Source organism: Syngnathus typhle, linkage group LG16 (assembly GCF_033458585.1).
Source record: "Syngnathus typhle isolate RoL2023-S1 ecotype Sweden linkage group LG16, RoL_Styp_1.0, whole genome shotgun sequence".
In the NCBI taxonomy this organism is placed as follows: Eukaryota; Metazoa; Chordata; class Actinopteri; order Syngnathiformes; family Syngnathidae; genus Syngnathus; species Syngnathus typhle.
In genome coordinates this window covers 2,963,219-2,988,959 of record NC_083753.1, presented here as the reverse complement: position 1 = coordinate 2,988,959, position 25,741 = coordinate 2,963,219, and the positions used below count along the sequence as shown (strand labels likewise).

General features: G+C 47.1%; 2 protein-coding genes across 2 annotated transcripts; one reads left to right on the top strand and one right to left on the bottom strand.

Annotated features, from left to right (window-relative positions):
- Positions 1-464: 464 nt before the first annotated feature.
- Positions 465-25,452, bottom strand: LOC133169788 (transcription factor IIIB 90 kDa subunit-like). The gene is made up of 19 exons (XM_061302291.1): positions 25,074-25,452; positions 24,088-24,286; positions 23,640-23,720; positions 23,400-23,573; positions 23,037-23,068; positions 20,495-20,567; positions 15,218-15,367; positions 10,261-10,354; positions 10,000-10,126; positions 9,326-9,365; positions 9,174-9,266; positions 8,572-8,877; positions 6,620-6,681; positions 6,399-6,480; positions 6,229-6,287; positions 5,641-5,897; positions 3,172-3,223; positions 1,637-1,793; positions 465-1,506 (listed from the first exon to the last, which is right to left on the bottom strand). Exons 2-19 carry the CDS (start codon positions 24,266-24,268, stop codon positions 1,469-1,471), a joined length of 2,058 nt encoding a protein of 685 aa, XP_061158275.1. The 5' UTR covers positions 24,269-24,286; positions 25,074-25,452; the 3' UTR covers positions 465-1,468.
- Positions 16,609-20,398, top strand: LOC133169774 (BTB/POZ domain-containing protein 6-B-like). Its single transcript, XM_061302269.1, has 5 exons — positions 16,609-16,909; positions 17,032-17,481; positions 17,855-17,945; positions 18,040-18,158; positions 18,635-20,398. The coding sequence occupies exons 2-5, from the start codon at positions 17,051-17,053 to the stop codon at positions 19,665-19,667; spliced, it is 1,674 nt and encodes a 557-aa protein (XP_061158253.1). The 5' UTR covers positions 16,609-16,909; positions 17,032-17,050; the 3' UTR covers positions 19,668-20,398.
- Positions 25,453-25,741: the final 289 nt, after the last annotated feature.

The following is a 25,741-nucleotide window of genomic DNA, read 5'->3' as shown; positions in this document are numbered from 1 at the left end:
GGACTGCAGGTAATAATGGCTCTGTGCCGACACACACCAACACGGGCTCACATACACGTGCAGAGACGCGCAGCTGGATATGAAGGCTGTAAATATAATACATCACAAATAAATTAAATCACACCACGTTGCCCGTTGTCAGCAGGAAGTGGAATCAAGATAGATCCATTTGGGATTCAAAAAGGGATCTTTTTAGACACCACACACTGAAGTGGTGCAAAACACCTCAGCTTTTAATACATATTGACTGTGTGTGTGTATATTACATTATATTACATTACATTATATTATCCATCCATCCATCCATCCATCCATCCATCCATCCATCCATCCATCCATCCATCCATCCATCCATCCATCCATCCATCCATCCATCCATCCATCCATCTTCTATATATTGTATTATATTATACAACCCCAAATTTTATCATTAGATATGCATCCTTTCAAGAATAAAATTGCGCTTTGCATGCTTGGGAAAAATTTATTAATCTAGATGACTTTTGTGCCATACTGACATGTTTACTTCCTGTTTGCTGGACACGTTCTTATGGTTGGAACACGTGAAAGGTGACAAGCCACATGATGTGATATCATGTGACACATGACTTGATGTCACATGAACAGCACGTGCGACAAGGCCAAAATGACATTAAGCGATATCATCTGAAATTGTTTTTCTTCATTCAATGTTTTACCAGGTAAGCCAATTGAGAACACTTTCTCATTTACAATGGCGACCTGGAGGCAAGGTGTATGAAGTGTCTTGCCCAAGGACACAATGACATGTGACTGTGACAGAGTTGGGATCGAACCACCAACCCTCCGGTTCCTAACGACCCCCTCTACTGCCTGAGCCACAGCCGTCACAATTGAGACGTCATGAAATGTGAGATCATGTGATGTCGTATGCTGTCCACATGTGATCACTACGCCACCATCACCTTAGCGACACCCTCAGTGGGCACTTTTGTAAAATTCAAAAAAGCAAACAAAAACAAAAATGCTCACTCACTGGAAGCCATCTTTGAAAGTGTCCAGAAAAAAAATAACTTCCGCACCAGTAATATTCTTCATTCAAAGAATGGCCGCTTTCGCCGCAGCAGAAGCGTGCCAGCTAATGTTAATAAATAAATGAAAAGGAACTCATGCTTTTGTTTCCCTTGAGGTGCAAACCAACAAGCTTGAAGAGCTCTGGAGATTTGACGCTTTTTACGCACTTAAGCCACTTCATGTCCAAACAGGAAGTACAAACATTTCTTGAGTACTTGCTTACATGGTGAAGTTTTACCACACGTCATTGTGGCGACTTTGTTCCAAACGAGACGTGTGTCGCCGGTGCCATCTTAGCTGCCCAACGACAGATGTGTGACCCTTCTCCGCGGAATCCGCCATCTTGTTCTGGTAAAGGCTGCGTCCCTTCAAGTATGCAAAGCGGTGCGACGTCAAAGGACAAAACTAGCCGCCGCTAGAAGCCGTCGTCGTAATCATCGCAGCCGTAATTTTCTGGGTAAAAACAACAAGGTCAACAAATGTAAATGGCTGTTGCATACTTTTGGGAAAGAAGCAGAGGACTTGTGGCTTATTAAAAAATTAACGTGCTAGCAGCGCTAAGCAACGGCAACCTCCCACTGACCTTGACTGCCCATCAGCTCTATGACGCTTACGCAGGCGTCCTCTTCATCGTCCTCGTCCTCCTCGCCCGCCGGGTCGTCATAGGCCACCGGGCCGCTCTCCACCAACACGGACGGTGGCGCCGGCGCCGCCACGGCCACGGGGGCTGCGCTGGAGGGCTGAGCAAAGAGAGAAATATTGCCACCACTTTTTTCAGTGACAAGTCAAACAAAGACAAAGCCAGTTTTGAATTGGCAACATCAAATTCATACGAGTCGAACCACAAAAAAGTCTCAAGGCGAAAGTTAGCAATTTCGGTTTTGATTTTAGGCTCGCATTTTCAGAGGATATGTGAATGAATATGTAAATATGTAATGTAAGCAAGTTGACCTTTGCAAGATGAAATTCGGTCTGTTGCGAGTAGAGCTAAAAAAAAGGCCTCAAGACCCCTTCCTTTGTTGTGCCTTCCCAGTTGTCTTTCCTTCCTGGCTGCCTGCTGGCTCAAACAAATGGGCTGAGCCCCGCATGCAGTTTCTTTTGCTATCAGGCTACGCTAAAACGAGTTACAGATGCAAAAACACACGGGAAGTGCTTCTATCGACTCCCAGGACTGAGTTCTCTAAAAGTGTCAGGAATTAGGCTGTACCATTTTTATCCCCTATCAAACCCACAGACAGTATGTTTGCTCGGATGATGGTAGAGTCTAATTCCTGGGAAAGAGCCAGTGAGTGGGCAGAGTGCACTCATCCCATCGCATCTAATCTGCAAGATTACATAAGAGGGCAGCAGCCTGGGCCAATCATGAGGGACGATTGCTTCCTGTTCCCAAGGGGGGGGGGGGGGGCTGGTTGCTAGGTAACGAGGCTTGTTGACCCCAGCACTTCTGCTGGCATGTGATTAGGCAAAACCAGAATGGAAAACGCAGGAAGCAAGCAAGAGCGGCGCACAGTCAAAGAAAGAAATCGTCATGAGGTCGCTTGTGGTCATGACAGCCGCCATCTTGTCCAAAATGACTTGAGTCCCACAGGAGACACACACAGACACACACAGACGCACGCGCACACAGGCACGCACACGCACGCACGCACGCACACACCCACACACACACACACACACACCCACACACACACACAATGCTTGGAAGGAGCGCCCATCAGAAGGGCTGAGAGTTAAAACGCAGCATTGAAAAAAAAGTGCTGCCGAGGACATTTTTGACTTGAAGGGATTTGGAAGGCGAAAGAAGGGGAGAATGTGTGTGCATGTGTGGGGGGGGCAACCTGGGGTACATTCGGGGGGGGCTTGTCGAAGGGCAGAGAGTCGAGTAGGACTCTTTGGCATTCTCCCCTCAGTAACTCAAATGAAGCCACGACAAATCATCTGCGAGGCCTATCTGGTTGTCATGGTAACAAAAGCCGTACAGTCCGAGACAAAACCGTCCCCTGAAACCGAGGCGTCGCCGCCGACTGGAAGCGTGAGGTCACCGGTGACCCTTTTTAAAACACCCAGGAAGGCGTTGATGCCGGTGAGGTTGCGGACAAAGGCAGACGCAAATCTCACCTGCTGTACAGCCATCTTCTTGCCAGGTCGCCCGCTCACAAATGGCTGCAACCTGACAATAAAAAACAGAAAACAAAGACAAACCTCAAAAAGTCTTTCCTACACTAACGGGAACAAAATGCAACTTTTCACCCGGACTTTTTGTTGGTTAATACGAATATTGGGGCCAGCCGCCACCAGCGGGGGGCTTTTTAATAATATGCCAATCACGTCGCTTTTGTTTAGGCGGTTGCGAGCGCTAGGGGTCAAAGGTCAAAAGTCGGCAGGTCTCCGTGGCGACCGACTAGAAGAGGAGCCGCGGGTAGCCGCCGCCACCGCTGCCGCATAAATCATGTGAACACTGACAACAAGTATGTGGGGCTCTCACAGACACACCGCTGCCGTCGCTCGTCTCACTCGGAACGATTTCGTGCAGATCGAAGAGGCCGATAAAGGTTAAAAAATAATTGACATGCCTTATAATTGTTCACGATGCACTGCAGCACTCATTTTTTTTTATTCAGATTCAATGTGATCAACCTTCAAGTGACCTGAAACAAGCTGCTAAGCTAGCAGTGAGGCCTCAGCGGAGGTCTGTGCTCTCCCGAGAGACAGCGTGCCGCTTTTCACCAATCAAAAGGTGTACCTAATGATGTGACCATTTCCACTAGCTTTTAACTCCGCCCACCGCTAACCGCTCTGGCGTCAAGCTATCGGTAGCTGCCGGCATTAGCGGTACGGCGCTAATCAGCTTAGCGCCAAATGAAACGCCGCCTGAGCCGCCGCCTGAGCCGCTGCCCTAGCTGCCACCCTAGCCGCCACCTGAGCCGCCCAGGTGATTGACGACTGACAGGAGTTTAGCCGCCGGATTGGGCGTGCGTGTGTTTAAGGGGCAGAGGACAGGCGAGAAAGGAAAGAGCAAAGTAAGTATAAAAAAAAAAAAAAGAGAGAGAAAATTAATCTGCGTGAGGGAGGCTTGCGCTTAAAGGACAAAGGAAGTGGAATCTAAATCCCCGTTCTAACTAAGACAGCTTTTCCAGTCTCGCTATTTTGTATAAAAGGTATCGACGGAGGTGTGACTTTTTCAACTTCCCCCAGTCAGAAGATGAAAAATGTCCAGGTCAGCGATGACGTTGCCACGCCCTTCTCATGTGTTTCTGAAAAACAGGGAAAAGCTGAGTTCTTGTAATTCTTTCCTTTCAATACAACAATGCTATAACTGCTTCCAGTCACAACCGCATTTGACACAACGTCGGTGCAACTGACACCCGCCGCCGGCCCACGCCATTTCACGTCTCCCACCAACCATCCAGGGGGTGTCGGTAGCAAACATCCGCTGGCTAAAGTGCTGAGCTGCCAGTTTTTCCACAGTGGAAAACCAACACAGACTCTCGCCGGAAAACAAACCCGGTCAGGAATTCTCTTTCTTCTTCTCTCTTTCGGGAAACAAAAATATGAGAAGGAAGATGGGAGCAGGAGAACACCACTTGAGGGCAATTAGGCGCTATTTCTGGAGCCTGCTTCTTCCCAGTGAGAATGGGGGGGAAGTAGGGGGGGCGTGTTTGGCAAAGGCAGGAGCTGCTTTCATATTGCAACAATTCCACAGAGGACTTCCAACCTAAGCACCCCACTTGGCGCATTTGATGCTCCTCCACTGTCAAACTTGGAGACAACTTGACTGACGCACAGCCACCAGTAGATGGCCTCGATGCCGCATTTTAGAAACGGGAGCAGCACAAACGTTTCTCGTCTTGGCAAAAGTGAAACATTTATTTTTCATTTGGTCTGACTGATCTCGTTAACGACGACACATTAGGAAGAGCCCCCCAAAAAGTGCAACGAGAATCCACGAGGACGGTGTCAAAGTGGGGGATGAGCACGCTGTTGAACGGGGAGCCCCACAATGTGGCCTCCTCAGCAACAAGGCACAATGGCTGCACTGTCAGCAGAGGCGCATCGTCGCTCTCTCTCAAAGGCCACTCTTCTGCCCCCCAACCGCGTGCTTTCTTTTGGGGGCTTTTTCCCAGGCTGCAAATGGTTAGCCCGAGAGATGACAGCCACGTTGTTGTTGTCCCGCTTTCGTATTCTGCTAACGAGCCTCGTTTTTTCAAAATCAATGTTATGAGCAACTGAGCTTAGTTAGAATTGTGTTGGCACACTGCTAGCAGTGTTGCTTGTACTGCTGTTAGCATTACCGTTAGCACCATAGCATTATTTTACAAGTACTGCGACACTTGACAGATGAAGGTGTTTTGAGAGATCCAAAAAACTATCCAGACCACACAGCAACTCGGCCTCGTGACAGTAGCATAAGGTTAGCATTTTGAGCTAATAGCAGTATACTACAAGTTGTATAGACAAAAAGCGTGTTTATGTTTATGCCATGACAGTAGAAAGACGTTTTGTCTTTAGATTTATTTCTCATTGAAGTGATTATGCGGCCAGCTGCATCGTTTCATCACAAGCATAGAAACGCTTGTGCCCACAAACCTTTTCCCCAGCGAGCTGAGCGGCGTGCTGAGATTGAGCGAGGCCCGTCCCGGCCTTTGATAACGTCCGTTCAGCCCGGTCATGCCGGTTTCAAGACCCCGGGGGGACTTGGGAGCGGGGCCGGCTGCGTTCTTGATGTTGAGGTCCTTGAGCACATCGTAGTTGATCTTGCTGGAGATCTTCTTCTGCTCCAGCATTTTCTCAATGGCCTCATCAGCCGTGTCGGCCCGGATGGCCACCCGCTTCGCCGTCACTCGCTGTTCGGGAAACAACACGGGATGATGTGGTCACGGAGCCAGGGAAATCCAAAACTCATGTGACCAGCTAACAATCAAAGTTAACATTAGAGTTTAACGTAAACTAAGCTTAGAGTCTATTATGGCAGCTCACATTGGAAGCTATCACCTTAGCTCAAACATAGGTAACGTTGGATGGTAACATTGGATTCCAATTTTGAAGCTAACTTTGGAAGCTTACACGTCGTCCTGAGATCTAAATTTAGCAGTAATAATAGAAGCCAACTTCAGAAGCTAACTTTCAAATTGACATTGTTACAAAGCTCACTTTAAAGGAAAGAAGATTTGGTACCTTCTTCTTTTCCTTGTAGATGCCCAACTCCTTCTCCTTGGCAATCTTGGCCTCCTTTTCTACAAACAAAATTCAACATTTTGGCCAAAAAAAACAATTAAATGCTGCCATGCTATGATGAAGATGAAGCGAAGAAGAAGAAGAACATAAAGATAATGAAGAAGAAGAACCTTTCTGTTCTTTGAGGTAGTCTGAGTTCTCAGCCATCCAGAGAGCTGTCTTGACCTTGATCTCCTTTTCACTCAGCAGGTACTGCAAACCAAAATTATCTTTTTTGGTTGGTTATTTTCACTCACAATCACAACTGAACTTGAAGGTCTTGAGGAGGCCAACACATTGTCATCTGGTGAAGTGATCACACAAAATCATTTGGTGCCAAGCGGCTATGTACCAGCTCGATCTCGCTATCATCGATGCCGTTTAGGTCCAGCTCGCCGCCTTCAGCAGAAGTTTCTGTCGCACAAACAAACAGAAGCAACACAGTGTGTGATTTGTGAAGCTTCCTGGTTTAAAAAAAACCAAAAACAAAAAAAAACGCCTGAAAACTAAAATCTGGTGCACTGGGGTGAGCACTGGTTATCTGGTGGGCACAGCCCTCCAAGAAGTTCCTGTAAGTTAAGCGCCGGCTGATAAGGAGGCAGCAGTAGCTGATAAGACTCGAGGGAGGTCAATTAGCCTGACGCTAGTCACACGCGGCTTGCTAATTTCATTGCATCCATGAAAAAATGAGAGAGCTTCTCTTTCTCCCCAAATTTATTTTGTCTTTGTTTTTTGATTCTACTCTCTTGGCAGACGTCCCCTTTGATGACCTCATTACGTCCACCAAAACGCTGAACGTGCAACAATAAAAAAAAGTTGATTTCACGCTTTCCACATTTTCTTTCATCTTTTGTTTTTATGGCTAACCTGTCAAATTTGCATGTTTGTGTGGACAATTTTTAGCACTGATTAGCTCTTTTTTTTCCCTTTGAAAAGATCAAATAAGTCCTGCAGCTGATCGCGCTGACTCTTCTGAGAGGCTACGCCATGCATATTTCATGAGATGATGGCCAGTAGTTGACCTGTTTTGCTACAATTCTCAAGCAACAGCAAAAGATTTGTCAACCTGCTCATGAGGTCAGACCTTGAGATTGATTTTTTTAAACATCAGTTCATGCACTCGTGTTATCATTGGGTGGCCAGAATGAAGAAGAAAGCAGGTGCTGGAGTGGGAAATCTTCCCTGCTCATGTGTGGGGCCAGCCCCACATAGGGGGCATAGACTTTCAGCAGCACCCCCCCCCCCCCCCCCCCCACGCACACACCATTGCCAGCTGGGCAATAAATAGAGTGGCAGATTCTCGCTGACACGGGCGAGCCAGAGCCAACCCATTAAAACGCGACCCGCTCGACCTTGGAGGAGGTTCCGCCAAGTGAACACCCACTCAACCACCTGCTCCACCCTCCATAACAACCCCCCCCCCCGCCCCCATGTGGACTCAGAGGGGGAACTGAGTACCCCCCTCAACCCCCTCCGGGCTTGATGGAGTTCACTTGTTTATGCAGACAGTTCGGAGTCAATACGATATTGTCAGCATGCTACTCTGGCTAGCGGCTAAGTGCTAGCAAAGTTAGACCCGACTTGTCATGGTTTGGCCATTCACATTCAAGATAGGAGTCAATACGGTATTGTCAGCATGCTACTCTGGCTAGCGGCTAAGTGCTAACAAAGTTAGACCAGAGTTGGTTTGTCATGGTTTGGCCATTCACATCCAAGACAAGAGGTTCAGGAGGGTGGAGGGGATGCCCCCGCCTGACCACATGTCACATGGGTGCAACGAATAATGATGACTGTCATGATTAATTCACGAGGCCGCCAAAGTGCTTTGAAAGATTTAACACAAGCTGTAAATATTCGCTGAAGAGGCGCTCACATTTCATGTCCAATTTGATTTCGCCAAATAGCGTCGGAATGACGTGACATCATTGACAGAGTCAGTGGCGTAATTCGAGGTCGGATTCAGGCTGCTTGACGTGAATTGCTACGTGCCTGCCGTGTTCTTCTGGTCCACACCGTTAGAGTTAGCATGATCTCATTGACAGTAAAAAGGGGGTGTGGGGGTCCACTGGGAGGAGAAATGGGGACATTAGGGGCTTAATTGGAGGCTGTTTAGGGCTGCCCCTGCACTGCCAGACAGGAAGTGCATCAAGTCAATATTTATGGAGGTGACTCACAGGGAATCAAAGCCACGGCTTTGCAATGCCAGCTCAAAAAGTCCTTCCACAACAGGAACACTTGCAACCTATGCTAACATATTAACACATAATTTGCGAAGAGGCCAGGCTCCCTCGGCTCCCTCCTTACCGTCATCTTGCTCCTCTTTGGCGCAAGAGTTGTTGAGGCCGAGCGAAGCGGCGGTGGGCAGGCTGGCTCCCAAGATGGACGCCAGCGTAGGTCCTTTCCTCTTGGGCTCCTGCCGGTGCGGGTCTTCAGATGCGGCCCCGATCTGCTCCAACTCGATGAGCTTCTCCAGGGTGAGCTCGGCCAGATCTTTGCCAAAGTGTTTGGCCACCGCCTCCAGAACGTCCTCGTCCTCCTCCGTCTCTTTTTGGTCCTCTTCCTCCGGCTCGGGGGATGCGCCCAGGGCCTCGTTCACGTGCTGCTGAAAGTCTATGTCCCAAATTTTAATATGCACATTCGTAATGGATTGGATTTAGTCAGGGAACCCCCCCCCCCCCCCCCACCAAAAAAATCGACAAATTTCTCATAAGGTCTGCATGATTTCACACTTAATGCTAAAATTAAGAGCTTGAAAATTAAATGTTTTTTTTAAATAAAAGCTTAGCTTTTTATTTTACAATACAAAAATGTATGAAAAATATCCCTTGACAGAATTAACTTTAACTTAAAAAACATTGAACCACATTTTCTTTTTATGACAAACATAAACAAAGGCAAACGCTGACCTTGTTTGGTGTAGGCGGCGTAAATTCCTTTGAGTTTGGGTCGGCTGCTTTCCAGCTCTGACTCGATTTGGTCCTGGTAGCTTTCGATCTCTCCTGTAACATTTCTTGATTGGCCCATTTTGTCTACTGACTTGACTTTGCATTGGATGTACCTTCAATGTCGTCCATCTTCTTGGTGAGCTCCGCCTCTAGCTGAAACAACAACAACGCGTTCTTCATATGTTAAAGTTAAAAAAGTTAAAGTCCCAATGATCGTCACTCACACATCTGGGTGTGGTGAAATTTGTCCTCTGCATTTAACCCATCCACATGTGATTTTGATCCATCCCCTGGGGGAGAGGGGAGCAGTGAGCAGCAGCGGTGCCACGCTCGGGAATCATTTGGTGATCTAACCCCCCAATTCCAACCCTTAATGCTGAGTGCCAAGCAGGGAGGCAATGGGTCCCATTTTTATAGTCTTTGGTATGACCCGGCCGGGGTTTGAAACCACAACCTTCCAGTCTCAGGGCGGACACTCTACCACTAGGCCACTGAGCTGTGCGCCACCAAACCAGTTGAACCCAAAAATAAAAATGACAGCAGGTGATTGCGTATCGCACACAGGCTACAAAGAAGAATCTAAGGCTGCGGTCCAACTTTTGAGGCTCAACATACTGGACTGAGTTTCATTTTTTAAATGGAATCACTAAAACATGGTGCGGGTTGTCAAGGAGGATGCAAATTGATACGGGTCACTATGAAGGTGTGCTTTGCCTCCAGTCACCATCATTGATTTTTTTTATTTTTAGGTGCAAGTAGCATGCCACCAGCAAGCGGACAGACTTGCCTGCTGGGCTTTTATCTTGCGCAGTCCAGCTGTGAAGCAGGGAGGATCGCACTCCTGCTCCAAGTCCACCTTCATGAACTCCTCCACTGTCAGCAGGCTGGTGGGCGTGTCCGAAAACTCTGCTAGTCTGACACAACAAGAAAACATTCGCTGCATACACTTTTTTTTCAGGGGGGGGTTAGGGTTAGGGGTAATTGTGCCTGTCACATTGGAGTCACATTCATCTCCAGAAACTCAAACATGTCAAAAGCGGCCTCCCACCTTTTTCTCAGCGTGCTGTCGCACACTTTGACCACATTGATGATTTCTTTGGTCGTGCGGCAAAAGTCGTGCATGCGAGCGGCAACCACGAGAGCTGCAATACACACACACATGCACATTAAATTGTATACCTAAAGAAGTGTTCAGTCTTCCTTTTGCTCGTTTCAAATTACTTTTCCGATATGACCTCTTTTCAAAATAATCACAACGGGCGGGACAGCGTTTTGTTGATTTCAAATCCAACTCTGTCCACGTGGGAAAGCAAATAAAGAAATGCGATTCATGGCAAAGGTCATGGCGCACAAGTCGTGCCTTGCCAGTCACTTGACTGTCACTGTTCCACAGACAATTTCGGCCTAAACGCAAAGACAAATTCTTCAGCCCGTTCAGCCATTCAAATTTCCTCCCCGTTGTAACGTTCAGTCGTGAAGGAAAAAGGCTTGGAAAACAGTCGAAATGCTCTTACCGTGATTTTCCATGTATAATGCGCAAAATTTAACTAATTTATTGTCCTAAAATCTGGGGTGCGCATTATACATGGGTACAACAATTTTTGAAGAAAATCTCCCTCGAAATAAAACTTGAAATCACCTTTCTTCTTGTTTGTTGTTGATCGCGCATCGCATTCAGCCATCCTGCCCAACACACTTACCGTTTTTTTCCATGTATAATACGCACCCTAAAAATGGCATGTTGATGCTGGAAAAAAAGCCTGTACCCATGTATAATACGCACCCAAATTTTGACTCCTACTTAAGTTCTAAAGGGAAATGTACTTTCGGCAGTTTGCAAACACATTTGATTAAGGCTGCGTTAGACACATATAATCATATCAATATTAGGGGTGTAAATCGCGGGTTTTGTCACGATACGATATCATATCGATACAAAGAACTACGATACAATATTTGCCGATATCTTAAAGCCTGCTGAGATTCATTCACGATATATTGCTGTACGATCGATTTTTATTTTTTTTTTAAATAAAAAATATAGAACAATGTCCTGATTTATAACAATTCATACGCAAAATCAACAAGGTACTGCAAACTCTTCATTTAGGAAATTACAAGAGTATTGTAGTATACAAAGTGCGTATTTTAACACTGAACTTTGATGTCGTGTTTTTTCTTTAAATGTGCGGCGAGATTTGTGCTCCCTGAATATTTGATCACCGCATGGCAGGATTTACAAACTGCACGTGTCTTGTCCGTTGAGCCATCTTTTCTTTGGAATCCAAAGTGCTTCCAAACGAATGACTTGAAGCCTAAAGGGGAGCAAATTTCCTCGTCTTTTTGGACACTAGCCATAGCACCAGCCCAGGAGCCGCGCTAGTTGTCGACTCCCCTTTCACGTGCCTGCTCTGCTCACAACACAACAACGCCGCGCGCACTGCTCCCGGAAAGAGGAAGCGAGCAACAATGAACTGGATTTCAAAATAAAGTCGCGTCTAATGTTCGAGGTCAAACACGACGATATAAATCGATGTTTACGTTTAGCATCGATGCCAATAAATCGTAGAGCATTATATCGATTAATCGATGTGTATCGATGAATCGTTACACCCCTAATCAATATCATTTCTAGTAGTAGTGTGGTCGCTTAATAAGTGGAAAGGAATGTGAAATTGTTTTCTTCAAAGTATTGTGGAACAGGATGTCCAGAAAGGGAGCATATCTCAAGGCCGATGGGGAACGCGAAAAACAACTCGTCTTTGTGGTCCAGACACCTGTGCTGAGCAGGGGAAAACCCAAACGAGGAGGAGATGACCATCAACCATCGACCAATCACCACACAATATTTTGCATGCTTGAATATTCATATTGTGTTTCTTTAAAACTGGGCAACCCGGAAGAATGTCTTGTCTTTTCTGGTCACGAAGGCACACGAGTTTTTGTGTTAAGGACCCGAGGCCCAGGCGCCTGTATTAGCTTGCTTTGTCAGGATTAAACAATTGGTAAATTCGGCCTAATTGATCTACTGGTCTTCTCTTTGACAGAACGAACTCGCAAAATTGTTAGGTGCGCCAGTGTGTGGATTGATGTTCTAATTTAGAACATAGCAATTCTTGTGTTAAGTGTTGATCACAATTTGGAGTCAGATCAATAGCTAAAATCCGTATCCTAACAGTCCGTAAACGTAAAATTATTTCAGAAAAAAGATCATCTTTGGGAACAACCGGATGTTATTCTGCCGGTCAGCATCACTGTGCATGCGCTAGCAAACTCAATAGTGAAGAAATGTTTCGGATTTGTGGAGGGTACATTGTAACAGCAAACGAGCAGGTGATCGAGCAAGAGTCTGATAGCATTGTGTTCGTATGGAGCGTGTTTGAAGTGAACAGCAGAGAAGAAAGTGCATCTGTAATGGCGGCCTCCGTACGATATCCGAATAAAAAATAATAATAAAAAAAAAATTGTACCCATGTATAATGCGCACCCCAGATTTTAGGACAATAAATTAGTTAAATTTTGCGCATTATACATAGAAAAAAACGGTAGTCAGTAAAATTAATAATTGACGACACATCGTTTGATGCGATGGTGCAATCCTTGATGGTGTGTTATTGTCAAATATTGTTTGTTTTTTAATCTCCATCGCAGACCGGATATCATACGGAGGCCGCCATGACAGTATGCGCAGAACGGATGCGCAAGACACGTCCGCTATATAAAGGGCGAGAGTTCAGACTTGCGTGGTCGGCGGCGCGCAACGGTTGCGCGTTCGGCGGCGCGCAACGGTTGCGCGTTCGGCGGTGCGCTGCAGTTGCGCTGCAGTTGCGCGATCGGACAAACTTAAGCTCCCTGCGCACTGATGTCCACTTAAAATTTGGAAAGTACAGCAGGACTTTAAAAATATTGTCTAAATTTCAGCGACGGCTGTCACAATAATGCGAATGGCGCGGTGCAGTTGCGCGGTCGGCCACGCGCTACGGTTGCGCGTTCAGCGGTGCGCAATTGGACAAAAATGCGCAAATGAAAAAAAGTTTAAAAAAGGCGGGGTTTTTTGGGGGGATTTGGAACGGATTGACTTTTTTTCCATTATTTGAAATGGGAAAATATGATTCGGAATTCAAACGATTCACTTCTCGAACTGCCTTCTGGAACGGATTGTGGTCGAAAACCGAGGCTCCACTGTATTTGAACAAATTGGCTGATGAACCACTTATAAAGGATTTTCCCCTCACTTACAGTGCCTTGCGAAAGTGTTCGGCCCCCTTGAACCTTTCAACATTTCACCACATTTCAGGCTTCGAACATAAAGATATAAAATTTTAAGTTTTTGTCAAGAATCAACAACAAGTGGGACACAATCGTGAAGTGGAACAAAATTGATTGGATAATTTAAACTTTTTTAACAAATAAAAAACTGAAAAGTGGGGCGTGCAATATTATTCGGCCCCTTTACTTTCAGCGCAGCAAACTCACTCCAGAAGTTCAGTGAGGATCTTTGAATGATCCAATGTTGTCCTAAACGACTGATGATGATAAATAGAATGGACCTGTGTGTAATCAAGTCTTCGTATAAATGCACTTGCTCTTTGATAGTCGCAGGGTTCTGTTTAAAGCGCAGAGAGAACTATGAAGACAAAGGAACACACCAGGCAGGTCCGAGATACTGTTGTGGAGAAGTTTAAAGCCGGATTTGGATACAAAAAGATTTCCCAAGCTTTAAACATCTCAAGGAGCACTGTGCAAGCAATTATATTGAAATGGAAGGAGTATCAGACCACTGCAAATCTACCAAGACCCGGCCGTCTCTCCAAACTTTCATCTCAAACAAGGAGAAGACTGATCAGAGATGCAGCCAAGAGGCCCATGATCACTCTGGATGAACTGCAGATAACTACAGCTGAGGTGGGAGAGTCTGTCCATAGGGCAACAATCAGCCGTGCACTGCACAAATCTGGAATGGTTCACAAATAGACGTATCCAGGTGTTAGAATGGCCAAGTCAAAGTCCAGACCTGAATCCAATCGAGAATCTGTGGAAAGAGCTGAAGACTGCTGTTCACAAACGCTCTCCATCCAACCTCACTGAGCTCGAGCTGTTTTGCAAGGAAGAATGGGCAAGAATTCCAGTCTCTCGATGTGCAAAACTGATAGAGACATACCCTAAGCGACTTGCAGCTGTAATTGCAGCAAAAGGTGGCGCTACAAAGTATTAGCGCAAGGGGGCCGAATGATATTGCACGCCCCACTTTTCAGTTTTTTATTTGTTAAAAAAGTTTAAATTATCCAATCAATCTCGTTCCACTTCACGATTGTGTCCCACTTTTTGTTGATTCTTGACAAAAAATTTTTTTTTTTAATATCTTTATGTTTGAAGCCTGAAATGTGGTGAAATGTTGAAAGGTTCAAGGGGGCCGAACACTTTCGCAAGGCACTGTATATCATACTCTGCACCAAGAAAATCCACCTTGGTTGGCTTGAGCATAAATGAGCGAATGTTGATGTGGTGACTTGCTCTGCAACGCGAGATGAAGTAAAACAAAAAAAAGGAGGCGCGCGTGCGTTCGTTCGTGTGTTGCGTAATGAGCAGCCGAGCGCGCCTAGAAGGAGAAGTCTTACGTAACTTGACTAGAGTGGCCGAACTGCTAAAAGCGACTATGCGCGCGCTTCCTTCCACCTGTGCAGACGCGTGGCCGCTCGCCAACCTCGGAATCAGCACAATCGGCGTGAGGAGAATCAGAGCGATCGTGAATGGATCAAAATTGGAATGATTACTTTGGGTTTCTAATCAGGCTTTTGCCTCCAGTAGGCACATCCATCGCTATATTTTATGAAAATTAAACATTTAGGTGGGACAGCGCAAGAACATGCCCGTCATGTGCCAGCGATAGAGGGAGAAGCAAGAGTGCCACCATGTCAAAATCTGACGATTTCTGCCCAGTCGAAAAAAGGCTAATAATGAGCAGCTAATTAATCGGTCGCGCCCGGTCAGAAAGGTGAGCTTACCGGCCCCGCAGAGTCCGGAGGGCCTTCGTCCGGTGTGCATCCAGTCCCGCTTCATCCTCTGCACCAGCCTCAGCGCCGTCATAGCCACGTCGTGGTTCTTGTCGCCGAACTCCAGCAGCTGAGCGAAACGCGGGATGTAGAGGCACGGGTCTGGTGAGTTCAAAGTGACAAGAGCATTCGGCGCTCGTGTGACGAAAATGTTCAAAATTCAATGTTTTAAAATGTTCAAATTTAGAATAAGACAAATATGCAAAATGCGTCAACTTTTCTTGACTTACAATTTCAGGGACAGGAAACATTTCATGCTTTGCAGTATGTACCCAAAACAGTTTGAAAGTGCTCTTACCTTTGACTTCAAATGGTTGTTTTGGGGAGAGGCACACAAAATTTCCAGCCAAATACTAAAAATAGGAATGAAATTCCATCCTAGTCTTAGGTCTTGTAACTCAAGGACCTTTGCAGTATGTTGATTCTCAATATGTAATCAAATGTTGCTGACCCTAAATAAATGTGCACATTCCTTTATGGATTTGAAGAAGTGGTAGAAGTGGATCTGGAGAAATGCATTTACGTATTGTAATCATATATAACATGACAACCAATCTCCATTCCAGTTTTATTTCGGTGCTATCGGAAGGACCTTTCACTAGTTTCTTGCTTAGCTGCATTTCAGAGACAAAATCCTTTTGGGGGCAATTTATGTGATTTTTTCGATCTTAATGTCTTCGTTTCGGGGTCGTCGGGGATGAGACTAGAATACGACCAGTCGATCGCCAAGCTACTACTGGTTGATCGCATGAGGTTTAAAAAAATAAAATAAAAATGGCTGTATGCTAGAATCCAGCCCATCGCTTGATTGACATACAGGTAGGCCTGTCGGGAGGCAATCACAGTGAACCGCACATGCGGAATAGACTACAACCCCTCACCCCAGCATGTTTAACGGCCGCGCGCACACAAACCGCCAAAGTTTATAAGCTAATCAACGCACGCACTCGCTTTTTTCTTTTAAACAAAAGAAAGTTTATGACCATCAAAAATGAGTGAGGTTGCTGGACCAAGTAAGAAGCCAAAAACGTATCACTTTCATACAGAATGGGAGTTGGACTTTTTTCTCACAATGTCATTTTCTAAGTGCGTTACAAAAATACACGCACTATATTCTTTATTTATTCATTTATTTTATTTATTGTAGTGGGTAGATCTTTGTGACTTGGTCATTTTAAAAGTAGCTCGTAAACTGAAAAAGTCTGAGCACCCCTGGACTAGAACTTAATGGGTTGTTTCTTTGACTCTAACCTGCTCCGCGTAGGGGGGGCGCTCGTGTGTTTTGTGCTGTGACGCATTTTGCGGAGGTTCAGCTCCCTCTGACGTCAGCGACATGCGGGAACGTGATTGGCCGATACCGAGGGAAGGAGAACGAAAAGAGGTTAGAAAAAAAAAAAAAAAGGTGAAAAAGCAAAATAAAGACCTGAGCTTGGAAAGTGTCAACAACATACCACCGCTGAGCAGCGACACGACGTGGGAACTCGAAGCGGAAGACGGATTAACCGCTGGGGAGGGCAAAAGCAAGCGAAAAGAGACGACGCAGCGTGGAGGGGAAAAGTGTTTTTCGCTCCAAGTTGGCGGAGGAAGACGCAAAAGAACCAGAACGCGGAGGCCCGGGAGGATATTTTTAGATGCGCTGCTGGCGTAAGCTTGGCCGCCGACGTTTTAAAATCGGCGTAGAGGAGGAAGCGGAGCGACGCGGGTGAACCCTTCGGGAAAAGCCCCGCTTGGTCGGAGCCGTCACCGCGCTTTTTGTTTTTTTTTAGGGGGGTATATTGCGCGCCGATGCCCACAGCGGACTGCCGGCTGCTTCATCATGGCCGGATCATGAGGTGCTTGAGCTGCCTGCTGCTGCTGCCCGACACACTCCGAAAGTCCAAGAAGCTCGGCGCGCTCCCGGCGAAGCTCCCGCTACCGCCCTACGACAAGCACAGGAAGATGGCCGCGGAGCTGTGCGCTGCCAACAACGGCAACCTGGCGAGCGGCACAACGGTGGCGGACGCTGACAAGGCGGTGACTAACAAGGAGGCAACGGCTGCTACCGTGAGCCAGGCCGCCGGCGGGGGAGGACAAGGCGAAGGCGGAGGAGAGAGCGATGGCGGAAGTGTGCCCGCGGTGGTGGCCGCCACCGGTCCCGACGACGACCAGCACAACGTCATCAACACCACCACCGAGCCCGACAGCTGGCAAAGCAGCCACCCCACACTCAGAGAGAGGTGCCAACCAACCCTCGCATACTCCAGACGATCGTGTCATACTCGAGCCATTTTAGAACCTTTAGAATAAACTAAACCAAATTACCGTTATCTACAAGCACTCCAACCCAAATCGGGGTTTTCCAGGCTTAAATGGCATTCGTAGCTCAAATCGGTTGTTTTGACCATAAGTTAAAAAAGTTAATTATTCTATTACACTGTCAAATGGTGATAAGTGGTAATGACACAGGACATTATTGCCAATTTCCATACAGATCAATCCAAGTTGCTTGTAGATTTGTTTTTTATCAAAATTGTGGCCTTTTAATTATTCTCGCTTGAGTTTTTTAGTGCTTGATCGTCGCTCTAATCCTTCAATTTTTTTGTATTTTAGGAACGCCCTGATGTTCAACAACGAGCTGATGGCCGACGTCCACTTCATTGTGGGCCCCCCGGGGGGATCGCAGCGGGTCCCGGCTCACAAGGTAACCAAACAAACTAGCTAGCTAGCTAGCAAGCCTACGCGTGTCACCAGGGAACGTCCACTGACGCGACACCGTTGTTCTTTTGCGTGGGCAGTACGTGCTGGCTGTTGGCAGCTCTGTGTTCTGCGCCATGTTTTACGGCGACCTGGCAGAGGAGGAGGCCGACATCCGCATCCCCGACGTAGAACCCACCGCTTTCCTCATCCTGCTTAAGTGAGTGACACTGATGCACCAACACACTTTATTTTCGTCAAAATTCTCAACAGCTTTTGGCCAAATCTCTGATGAGAGGGCATGATGTAAAGCATAGCCTTGGAAGGGATTCCAGATGGCGAGACTTCAAAAGCTTCTGATTACTCATCCCGACCAAGCAAGACTTGTCTGTGCTGCTTTGTGTGTCCCCTTGCAAAAAAAAAAAGAAAAACAAATCTGGTCTGACAATTATGTTGCAGAGCTGAAGGTTAAAAATAACCTGCAGTGGCACATAGCATGCCGGGAGACTGCAGCGATTCACTTGTGATGTGGAGGCATAGTGGGATGGCCTTTGGCTTCCCAAACTGTCACAGAGCAGGCCTGCGTATGCAGTGTCGTAAGGCCAAGTGAAGCTGGCCAAAAGTTGAAGGCGTTCGTTCCCCACTTTGGGCACCAAATCATGACTGTCATTGAGCCGCATGCTCTTTGCCTGTCAGGTACATGTACAGTGACGAGATTGAGCTGGAGGCAGACACGGTGCTGGCCACCCTGTACGCCGCCAAGAAGTACATCGTCCCAGCGCTGGCCCGCACCTGCGTCAACTTCCTGGAGACCAGCCTGGAGGCTAAAAACGCATGCGTGCTGCTTTCACAAAGCCGGCTGTTTGAGGAACCTGAGCTGACGCAGCGCTGCTGGGAGGTGATCGACGCTCAGGCCGAGCTGGCGCTGCGCTCCGAAGGCTTTTGCGAAATTGATGTGCAGACGCTGGAGATCATTCTGCGTCGCGAAACGCTCAACGCCAAGGAGGCGGCTGTTTTCGAGGCCATCATGAGCTGGGCGGCCGCCGAATGCCAGCGACGGGGACTGGCGCCCGGCACCCGCAACCAACGGCAGGTGCTGGGCAAGGCACTCTTCCTGGTGCGTATTCCCACCATGAGTCTGGAGGAGTTTGCCGATGGCGCGGCGCAGTCCGACATCCTGACGCTGGAAGAGACCCGCAACCTGTTCCTGTGGTACACGGCCGTCAACAAGCCGAGGCTGGACTTCCCCACCAGCGCCAGGACGGGTCTGATCTCACAGAGATGCCACAGGTTTCAGTCGTCGGCCTACCGGAGCAACCAGTGGCGCTACAGAGGGCGTTGCGACAGCATCCAGTTTGCCGTGGACAAGCGAATCTTCGTCGGCGGACTGGGATTGTACGGATCCAGCGGCGGCAAGGCTGAGTACGGCGTCCGCATAGAACTTAAGCGTCAGGGCGCCATGCTGGCCCAGCGCCTCACCAAGTTTGTTTCGGACGGCTCCAGCGGGACCTTCCCTGTGTGGTTCGAACATCCGGTTCAGATCGAGCCTGACGCCTTCTACACGGCCAGCGTGATTCTGGACGGCAACGAGCTCAGCTACTTTGGGCAGGAGGGCATGACCGAGGTGCAGTGCGGCAGGGTCACTTTCCAGTTCCAATGTTCCTCGGACAGCACCAACGGCACTGGCGTGCAGGGCGGACAGATCCCCGAGCTTGTCTTTTATGCCTGAATGCCGGGCGGATCCTCTCATGTAGCATTGCAAAGTCCGACTGAGACTCTTCTGGAACTTGATTTAATTTAAGCTTTTCTTTCCTTATTTAAACACTGCGCTTGTTGACAACACAACTGGGCTACTTTCTGTACTAAAAACAAATTGAGTTGAATCATGGCAGCCGGATCTTAACAAGCCACAATTGTGCTCATGCACTAAAGGTAAAAAGAGGCGACCTAGCTGAGACGAATCCGGAGGCAGCTAACAAGAATCCAATTGCCTCCATTCAAATTTTCAAGTTAAGTAGTTGACAACTATCCAGATGGGTTTGGTTTGTTCGTTCGACCCAACAAATTTTTTCAAGGCCACTTGCATACATTGACCAAGCAAGAACGGTTCCGTTCTCCTCTGTTCCCATCTTATTCTTCCAACAACACAATCGCAACATTTCCAGAATTTCCCATTCTCCACACAAACTTTCCAAAACAGCGCAGAACCTCAAACAATTCTCTCAACTGATTCAAACTATGTTTCAACCAGTGAGAAGAGTCCAGTTGCCTTGGTTAAACCTTTGGGTATGAGTGCAACCTACGCGACTGAGAATCGACACAGACACGTCGAGTTTCTGCCCTTGACGAGCACAGCCTCTCAACTGTTTGCTTTTTGTTCTTCTTTGGACAGCTTGATGCTGCCTGAAGAAGCATTGATGTGCTGGGAAAATGAGAACGATAAAAATTCTCCAAACTTTGCTTATGCTTTCTATGTTGACACAACATCGTTTCATTCAGCAAAATTCAATTGATTGTCAGTATTAATCAGGAAGGCATTTAAATAGAAAACTGTACCTATGGCAGGAGGTTTGATGCAAAGGTCTCTGGAGAGTGCCAAGAAGGTTTTTCCCAAAGTGTACACGTTCACCTGGAAGAAGACAACGAGGACATGGTCACATGGCCGTCACGATAAACAAGCACTCAAAGGCAGCCACACCGGTGGCAAAATGTATTCTCGGGGCGCCCTTTTATTTTTCACATTACATTATTAATGTGACAGGTGTGTGCGTCACACGTTTCATTCCAACCACCCCCCGCCCTCATCTGCAAGTGAAAGGCCGGATGACAAAGACACAAGACGTCCTTTTGACTCGCTTTGCCAGCAAGCAGCACAACGACAGAAGGCGGCAAACCCTCCTCTTATCTCTGCCGCTCCCCCTTGCCGAGGTGGGGGCTTGGGGTTTCCCACCCCCACCGAAGGCAGTCTGGTGCTATTCTGGTTAGAGGGTTCCAGCCAAGAATTGACATGTGGGCCAGGAATGCTGCATGGACGTGTGTTGATGGCACGTTTCTTTCCCGTGCTACAGACACACCCGAAGTAAGGTGGTGGGGGGACGTCACGCCCAAAGTGAGGCCCGTTGCCAAGGAGCAGCATGTTTGCAAAGGAAGAATAACAAAAGAAACACACAGGTAGTAGCACAAGCAGAAGACACGCAAAGTAACGCTGGCAATGAAACTGACACACAGGAAGTTCCAGACAGCAGGACAGGAAGTAGAGGTGCAATGGAAGTAGTGGAAGGGGGGAGGGTCATGAGCTTCACCTTGACGAAGAGAGTAGTAAGCTGCGACGTCTGTGGGTTCTGTGTTTGATTCCTGCCATGACTTTATTGCGCCACTGATTAAGTTATTCCAGACTGATGACACACTCACGTTCATGCACCTGCATGCCACCAGAGGGCGTGTTGGGTGGTCACAGGCTACGACAGGACAGCTGCCTGTCTACAAATGCGGCCACGCCCAGCTGTGGCTGTGCCTCAGAATGCGCAGGACGCCTGTCAGACAGGACTGTCTCAGAAAATTAGAATATTGTGATAAAGTTCTTTATTTTCTGTGATGCAACTAAAAAAACAAAAGTGTCATACATTCTGGAGTCATTACACATCAACTGAAATATTGCAAGCCTTATTATTTTAATATTGCTGATTATGGCATACAGCTTAAGAAAACTCAAATATTCTATCTCAAAATATTAGAATATTTCCTCAGACCAAGTAAAACAGTAACAGCAACACAAAATCAAACATTTGAAAATGTCCATTAATTCACTCAGTATTTGGTTGGGAATCCTTTTGCATGGATTACTGCAACCAATGCGGCGTGGCATGGAAGCAATCAGCCTGTGCCATTGCTGAGGTGTTATGGATGCCCAGGATGCTTCAATAGCGGCCTTTAGCTCATTTGCATTGTTGGGTCTGGTGTCTTTCAGCTTCTTCTTCACAATACCCCACATTCTCTATGGCGTTCAGGTCAGGGGAATTGGCAGGCCAATCGAGGACAGTAATGCCATGGTCAGCACACCATTTACTGGTGGTTTTGGCACTGTGGGCAGGTGCCAGATCATGCTGGAAAATGAAATCATCATCTCCATAGAGCTTTTCAGCAGATGGAAGCATGTAGTGCTCTAGAATCTGCATTTACTCTGGACTTGATGAAACACAGTGGACCAACACCAGCAGCTGACATGGCTCCCCAAACCATCGCTGACTGTGGGAACTTCACACTGGATTTCAAGCAACTTGGATTTTGCTTCTCTCCAGCCTTTCTCCAGATTCTGGCGCCTTGACTTCTAAATGAAATACAAAACTTGCTTCCATTTGAAAAGAGGACTTTGGACCACTCTGCAACTGTCTAGTGCTTTTTATCCATAGCCCAAGTCGGACACTTCTTCCGTTGTCTTGAGTTCAGAAGTGGCTTGACCGTGGGAATACGGCTATTGTAACCCTAACCCTAACCCACTGAGCTGGTCCACTAGACCACTGAGCTGGTCCACTAGACCACTGAGCTGGTCCACTAGGCCACTGAGCTGGTCTGTCTGTTGTGCTTTGAAACTGCACTCTGTGAACAGCTTGCTCTTTGAGAAATTTCTTTTTGCCTCTTACCCTCCTGATGGAGGGTGTCAATGATGGTCCTCTGGACAGCAGTCAGATCAGCAGTCTTCCCCATACTTGTGATTTAGTTTACTGAACCAAGCCGAGTGTTTTTCAAGGCTCAGGAAACCCTTGCAGGTGTTTCGAGTTCATTAGACGATTCAAGTGATTAGTTGAATACCCTACTAGTATACGTTTTCATGATATTCTAATATTTTGAGATAGGATATTTGAGTTTTCTTAAGGTGTATGCCATAATTAGCAATTTTAACGTTATTAAAGGCTTGCAATATTTCAGTTGATTTGTAATGAATCCGGAATGTATGACATTTTTGGTTTTTTAACTGCATTACAGAAAATAAAGACTTTTATCACAATATTCTAATTTTCTGAGACAGTCCTGTATCCTCTCTAGCACACTGACTGTTCTATTAGCAGGCTTCAAAAACAGACGAGAGCAATGGACTCACCTGAACGATGTCGCTGAGGTCCAACAACATGTCTGCCCCACCAATGTTAAGTCATCGAGCAAAAACATGCAAACAAAAAAACGATATTACATTTTGATCAGGCGTCATCAAAGAGGACCACGTCTTCTCAAAAACCGAAGCATTTGACCTTCTACAAAGACGCTTCTTTCCCATTCCGCATGTTTTCGTACGTTGCCTCCTGGTCGGGGTTCATTCATGCTCACAAATGTTCATTGTCGCAAACACACCCACAACTGCTGGCCAACGTCATATGAACATTTGTACTTTAAATGAACGCAGATCAGAAGGTAACGTCGGAAACAAGTCAATCGCTGCCCGCCCAGCGCACAGCCCAAAGGATACGCGGAGTTCCTTCAGTGCGGCACACCAAGTAGATGCAGGCGGCCACCGTGTGCGCCGCCTTGCGCCCGCACGTCAGGCGCTTGGCCAGTGCCATCTTGTAGAAGTTGAAGGCCGTGTCCAGGCAGTGCTGGTTCAGCTGAAGCTGGTGGCCTAGGACACCAATGTGCTGCTTGGCTGTGGGCACAAACGTGTAGATGAGGAGGCTCAATGAGACAAAAGGTCAACTCAACTTGTACGTACCTCTGTAGAGTGTTTGCGCCCGCGACTCATTTCCCGAGTGGGCCAGATGACCGTCTCCGAACGACGGATTCTTGGCGCCACCTGTACAATGAAAGGGCACATTTCGTGTTCACATTGCAAGATGCCAAGACATGATGTCATGACCAAAGCAGCAAATTGGGGTCAGCAAACTAAAGGAGGAGATTGGTGTGAGACAGTAGCACACTCATGTGGGCGCTCAGGGAACTACAACAACACACAAGATAGCAGATGCTTGGTGGGGTCAAAGTTCAAGAGGATTTATGCTTGACATGTGACTGATAAACAACAGCTGGCTGATGTGATGAATCAATATGGAGTGCCGTTGCTCATTTGCATAAGAGAAAACCTGAAGTGACATTTTGGTCTCGTGGACTTCCACTTTTATATTTATGAGGCACTTCAGAAAGCGGACGGATAGAATTCTGACCTTCCGAAGAGACAAACTGCGAGGCCGCAAGCGAGCGTCCTCCTCCCGACTCAACAAACTCCACCTCGGAGACGATGATGTTGTCCTCCAGGACGGACCCGCAGGCCATGCAGACGGCGTCCCCGCGCGCATGGTCCACGTCCACGTCAGAACTGCCACAGTTCTTGCACACCCGGGTCATCTTAGCCTCTCTCGCGCACTCCACGTTCAACACAATAAGCGCATTGAGAACAAACAACAATGACATCACTCAAGTTGCAAATTTTCCAGAAAACGTCACTGCAGAAGAAAAACAAGTGAAATGCCAGCAAAACACAAAAGCATAGTTCAGCGAGCATCAAAGGAGGATTCTGGCCACCGGTTCAGGATCTACCCTGCCTGCTGCCTTAAGACTGCTGTGCGACCCTCGTGAAGATAAGCGGTTGCATTCAGCATCAAAAGTCAACACAAACGTCCAAGAATTCAGTGATTCTGCAGCTGTGGCACGTCAAAGCGTCACTAGTGAGGACAGTTCATTTACATTTAGCTTTTTATCGCAATAAATTTGCATTCATTGTATATTTTTCTATACTTAAAAGCGGTGTCAATGTTTCAACTGTACAGAATGTTACACTGGCCTACAATGATAAAAGTGCACTTTATAGAAGAAAATCTTTGCCTCGTTTTAAGGTTTACTATGCAACTGTATGATAACGTTGATCATGATGGCGGTGGATTTGGAGAGTTAAGAAATTCTGTTGGGAGATACTTGGTGTCAGATGTTTGAGAGCCACTTCATTTGTTAGCTGTCGTTCATGAACTACGCCACGAAACTCGGGTTTCCTCTATACGTCACGGAGCCCGAACGTTACGTCGCTTTCACATGACAACCCATTCAAATACATTTCGACGTGACTTTCTCCAGAATTAATTCCGTAGTTTAAAGCGGACTTAAGCACACCATCCTGCAAGACCGTCGGGAAAACTAGTGACAATTGTGGACCTACCGCGTTTAGCCGGCTAGCTACGTGGCACCGCCGCCGTCCACTGCTCGCTCCAGCCACGCGTCAATTCGGCGACACGCCAGAAAAGAAAAAAAAAAGGTCCCACGAAGGCACACTTTATTCTGAATGTCGCGTGCTGGAACTAGCGAGCTGAAGCCGGTGGACACTCTACACGTGCCCGCGCGTGCACATTAGTACCTGAAATCCGGCGTGGAGTGACGTGCGCGTGCGCGCCTCCCGCCCCCTCAAAAACACTTGTGTGGGTGGGTAGGTGTTTCTCTAAAGTATGTGCCTATTTAATAAAAGTAGTAGTGAACCTGAACTTGGTTAAATTGTCAGAAGAAAAATAGACACGCGTATACACAAGACACGTGCGTGCTCGGACGATACCAACTACGGTCAGAGGCGAGGGGGGCTCGAGTCAGTTCACGTTGGATTTAAGTGGTCTGAGCCAATAACAACACCAAAACAGTTTCAACAGAGTTTCTATTAAGCATTTTCTGCATTTTGGTGTTCCAAAATATCCGCTTGAATTCCGCGTGACGCGTGGACCGCACCAGAACCATGAATTCCAAAAGCACCTTTTCAATTACACGTCATTACGTCAGAAATGTATTTGTGACAAAATTTCTCCTTAAACACAAGTTTTCCTCATGTCAAATTAATCTTAT

What these genes read in the sequence shown, in the direction of transcription:
- LOC133169788 (XM_061302291.1), bottom strand. Translation starts at nt 24,268, where the DNA reads ATGACCCGGGTGTGCAAGAACTGTGGCAGTTCTGACGTGGACGTGGAC. An exon ending in CTCCGGACTCTGCGGGGCCG is followed by an intron (nt 10,355 to 15,217) that starts GTAAGCTCACCT and finishes TGTGTATTGCAG; the next exon opens with CTCTCGTGGTTGCCGCTCGC. An exon ending in GACAGCACGCTGAGAAAAAG is followed by an intron (nt 10,127 to 10,260) that starts GTGGGAGGCCGC and finishes TTGTTGTGTCAG; the next exon opens with ACTAGCAGAGTTTTCGGACA.
- LOC133169774 (XM_061302269.1), top strand. Translation starts at nt 17,051, where the DNA reads ATGCCCACAGCGGACTGCCGGCTGCTTCATCATGGCCGGATCATGAGG. An exon ending in AGCGGGTCCCGGCTCACAAG is followed by an intron (nt 17,946 to 18,039) that starts GTAACCAAACAA and finishes TTGCGTGGGCAG; the next exon opens with TACGTGCTGGCTGTTGGCAG. An exon ending in GCTTTCCTCATCCTGCTTAA is followed by an intron (nt 18,159 to 18,634) that starts GTGAGTGACACT and finishes TTTGCCTGTCAG; the next exon opens with GTACATGTACAGTGACGAGA.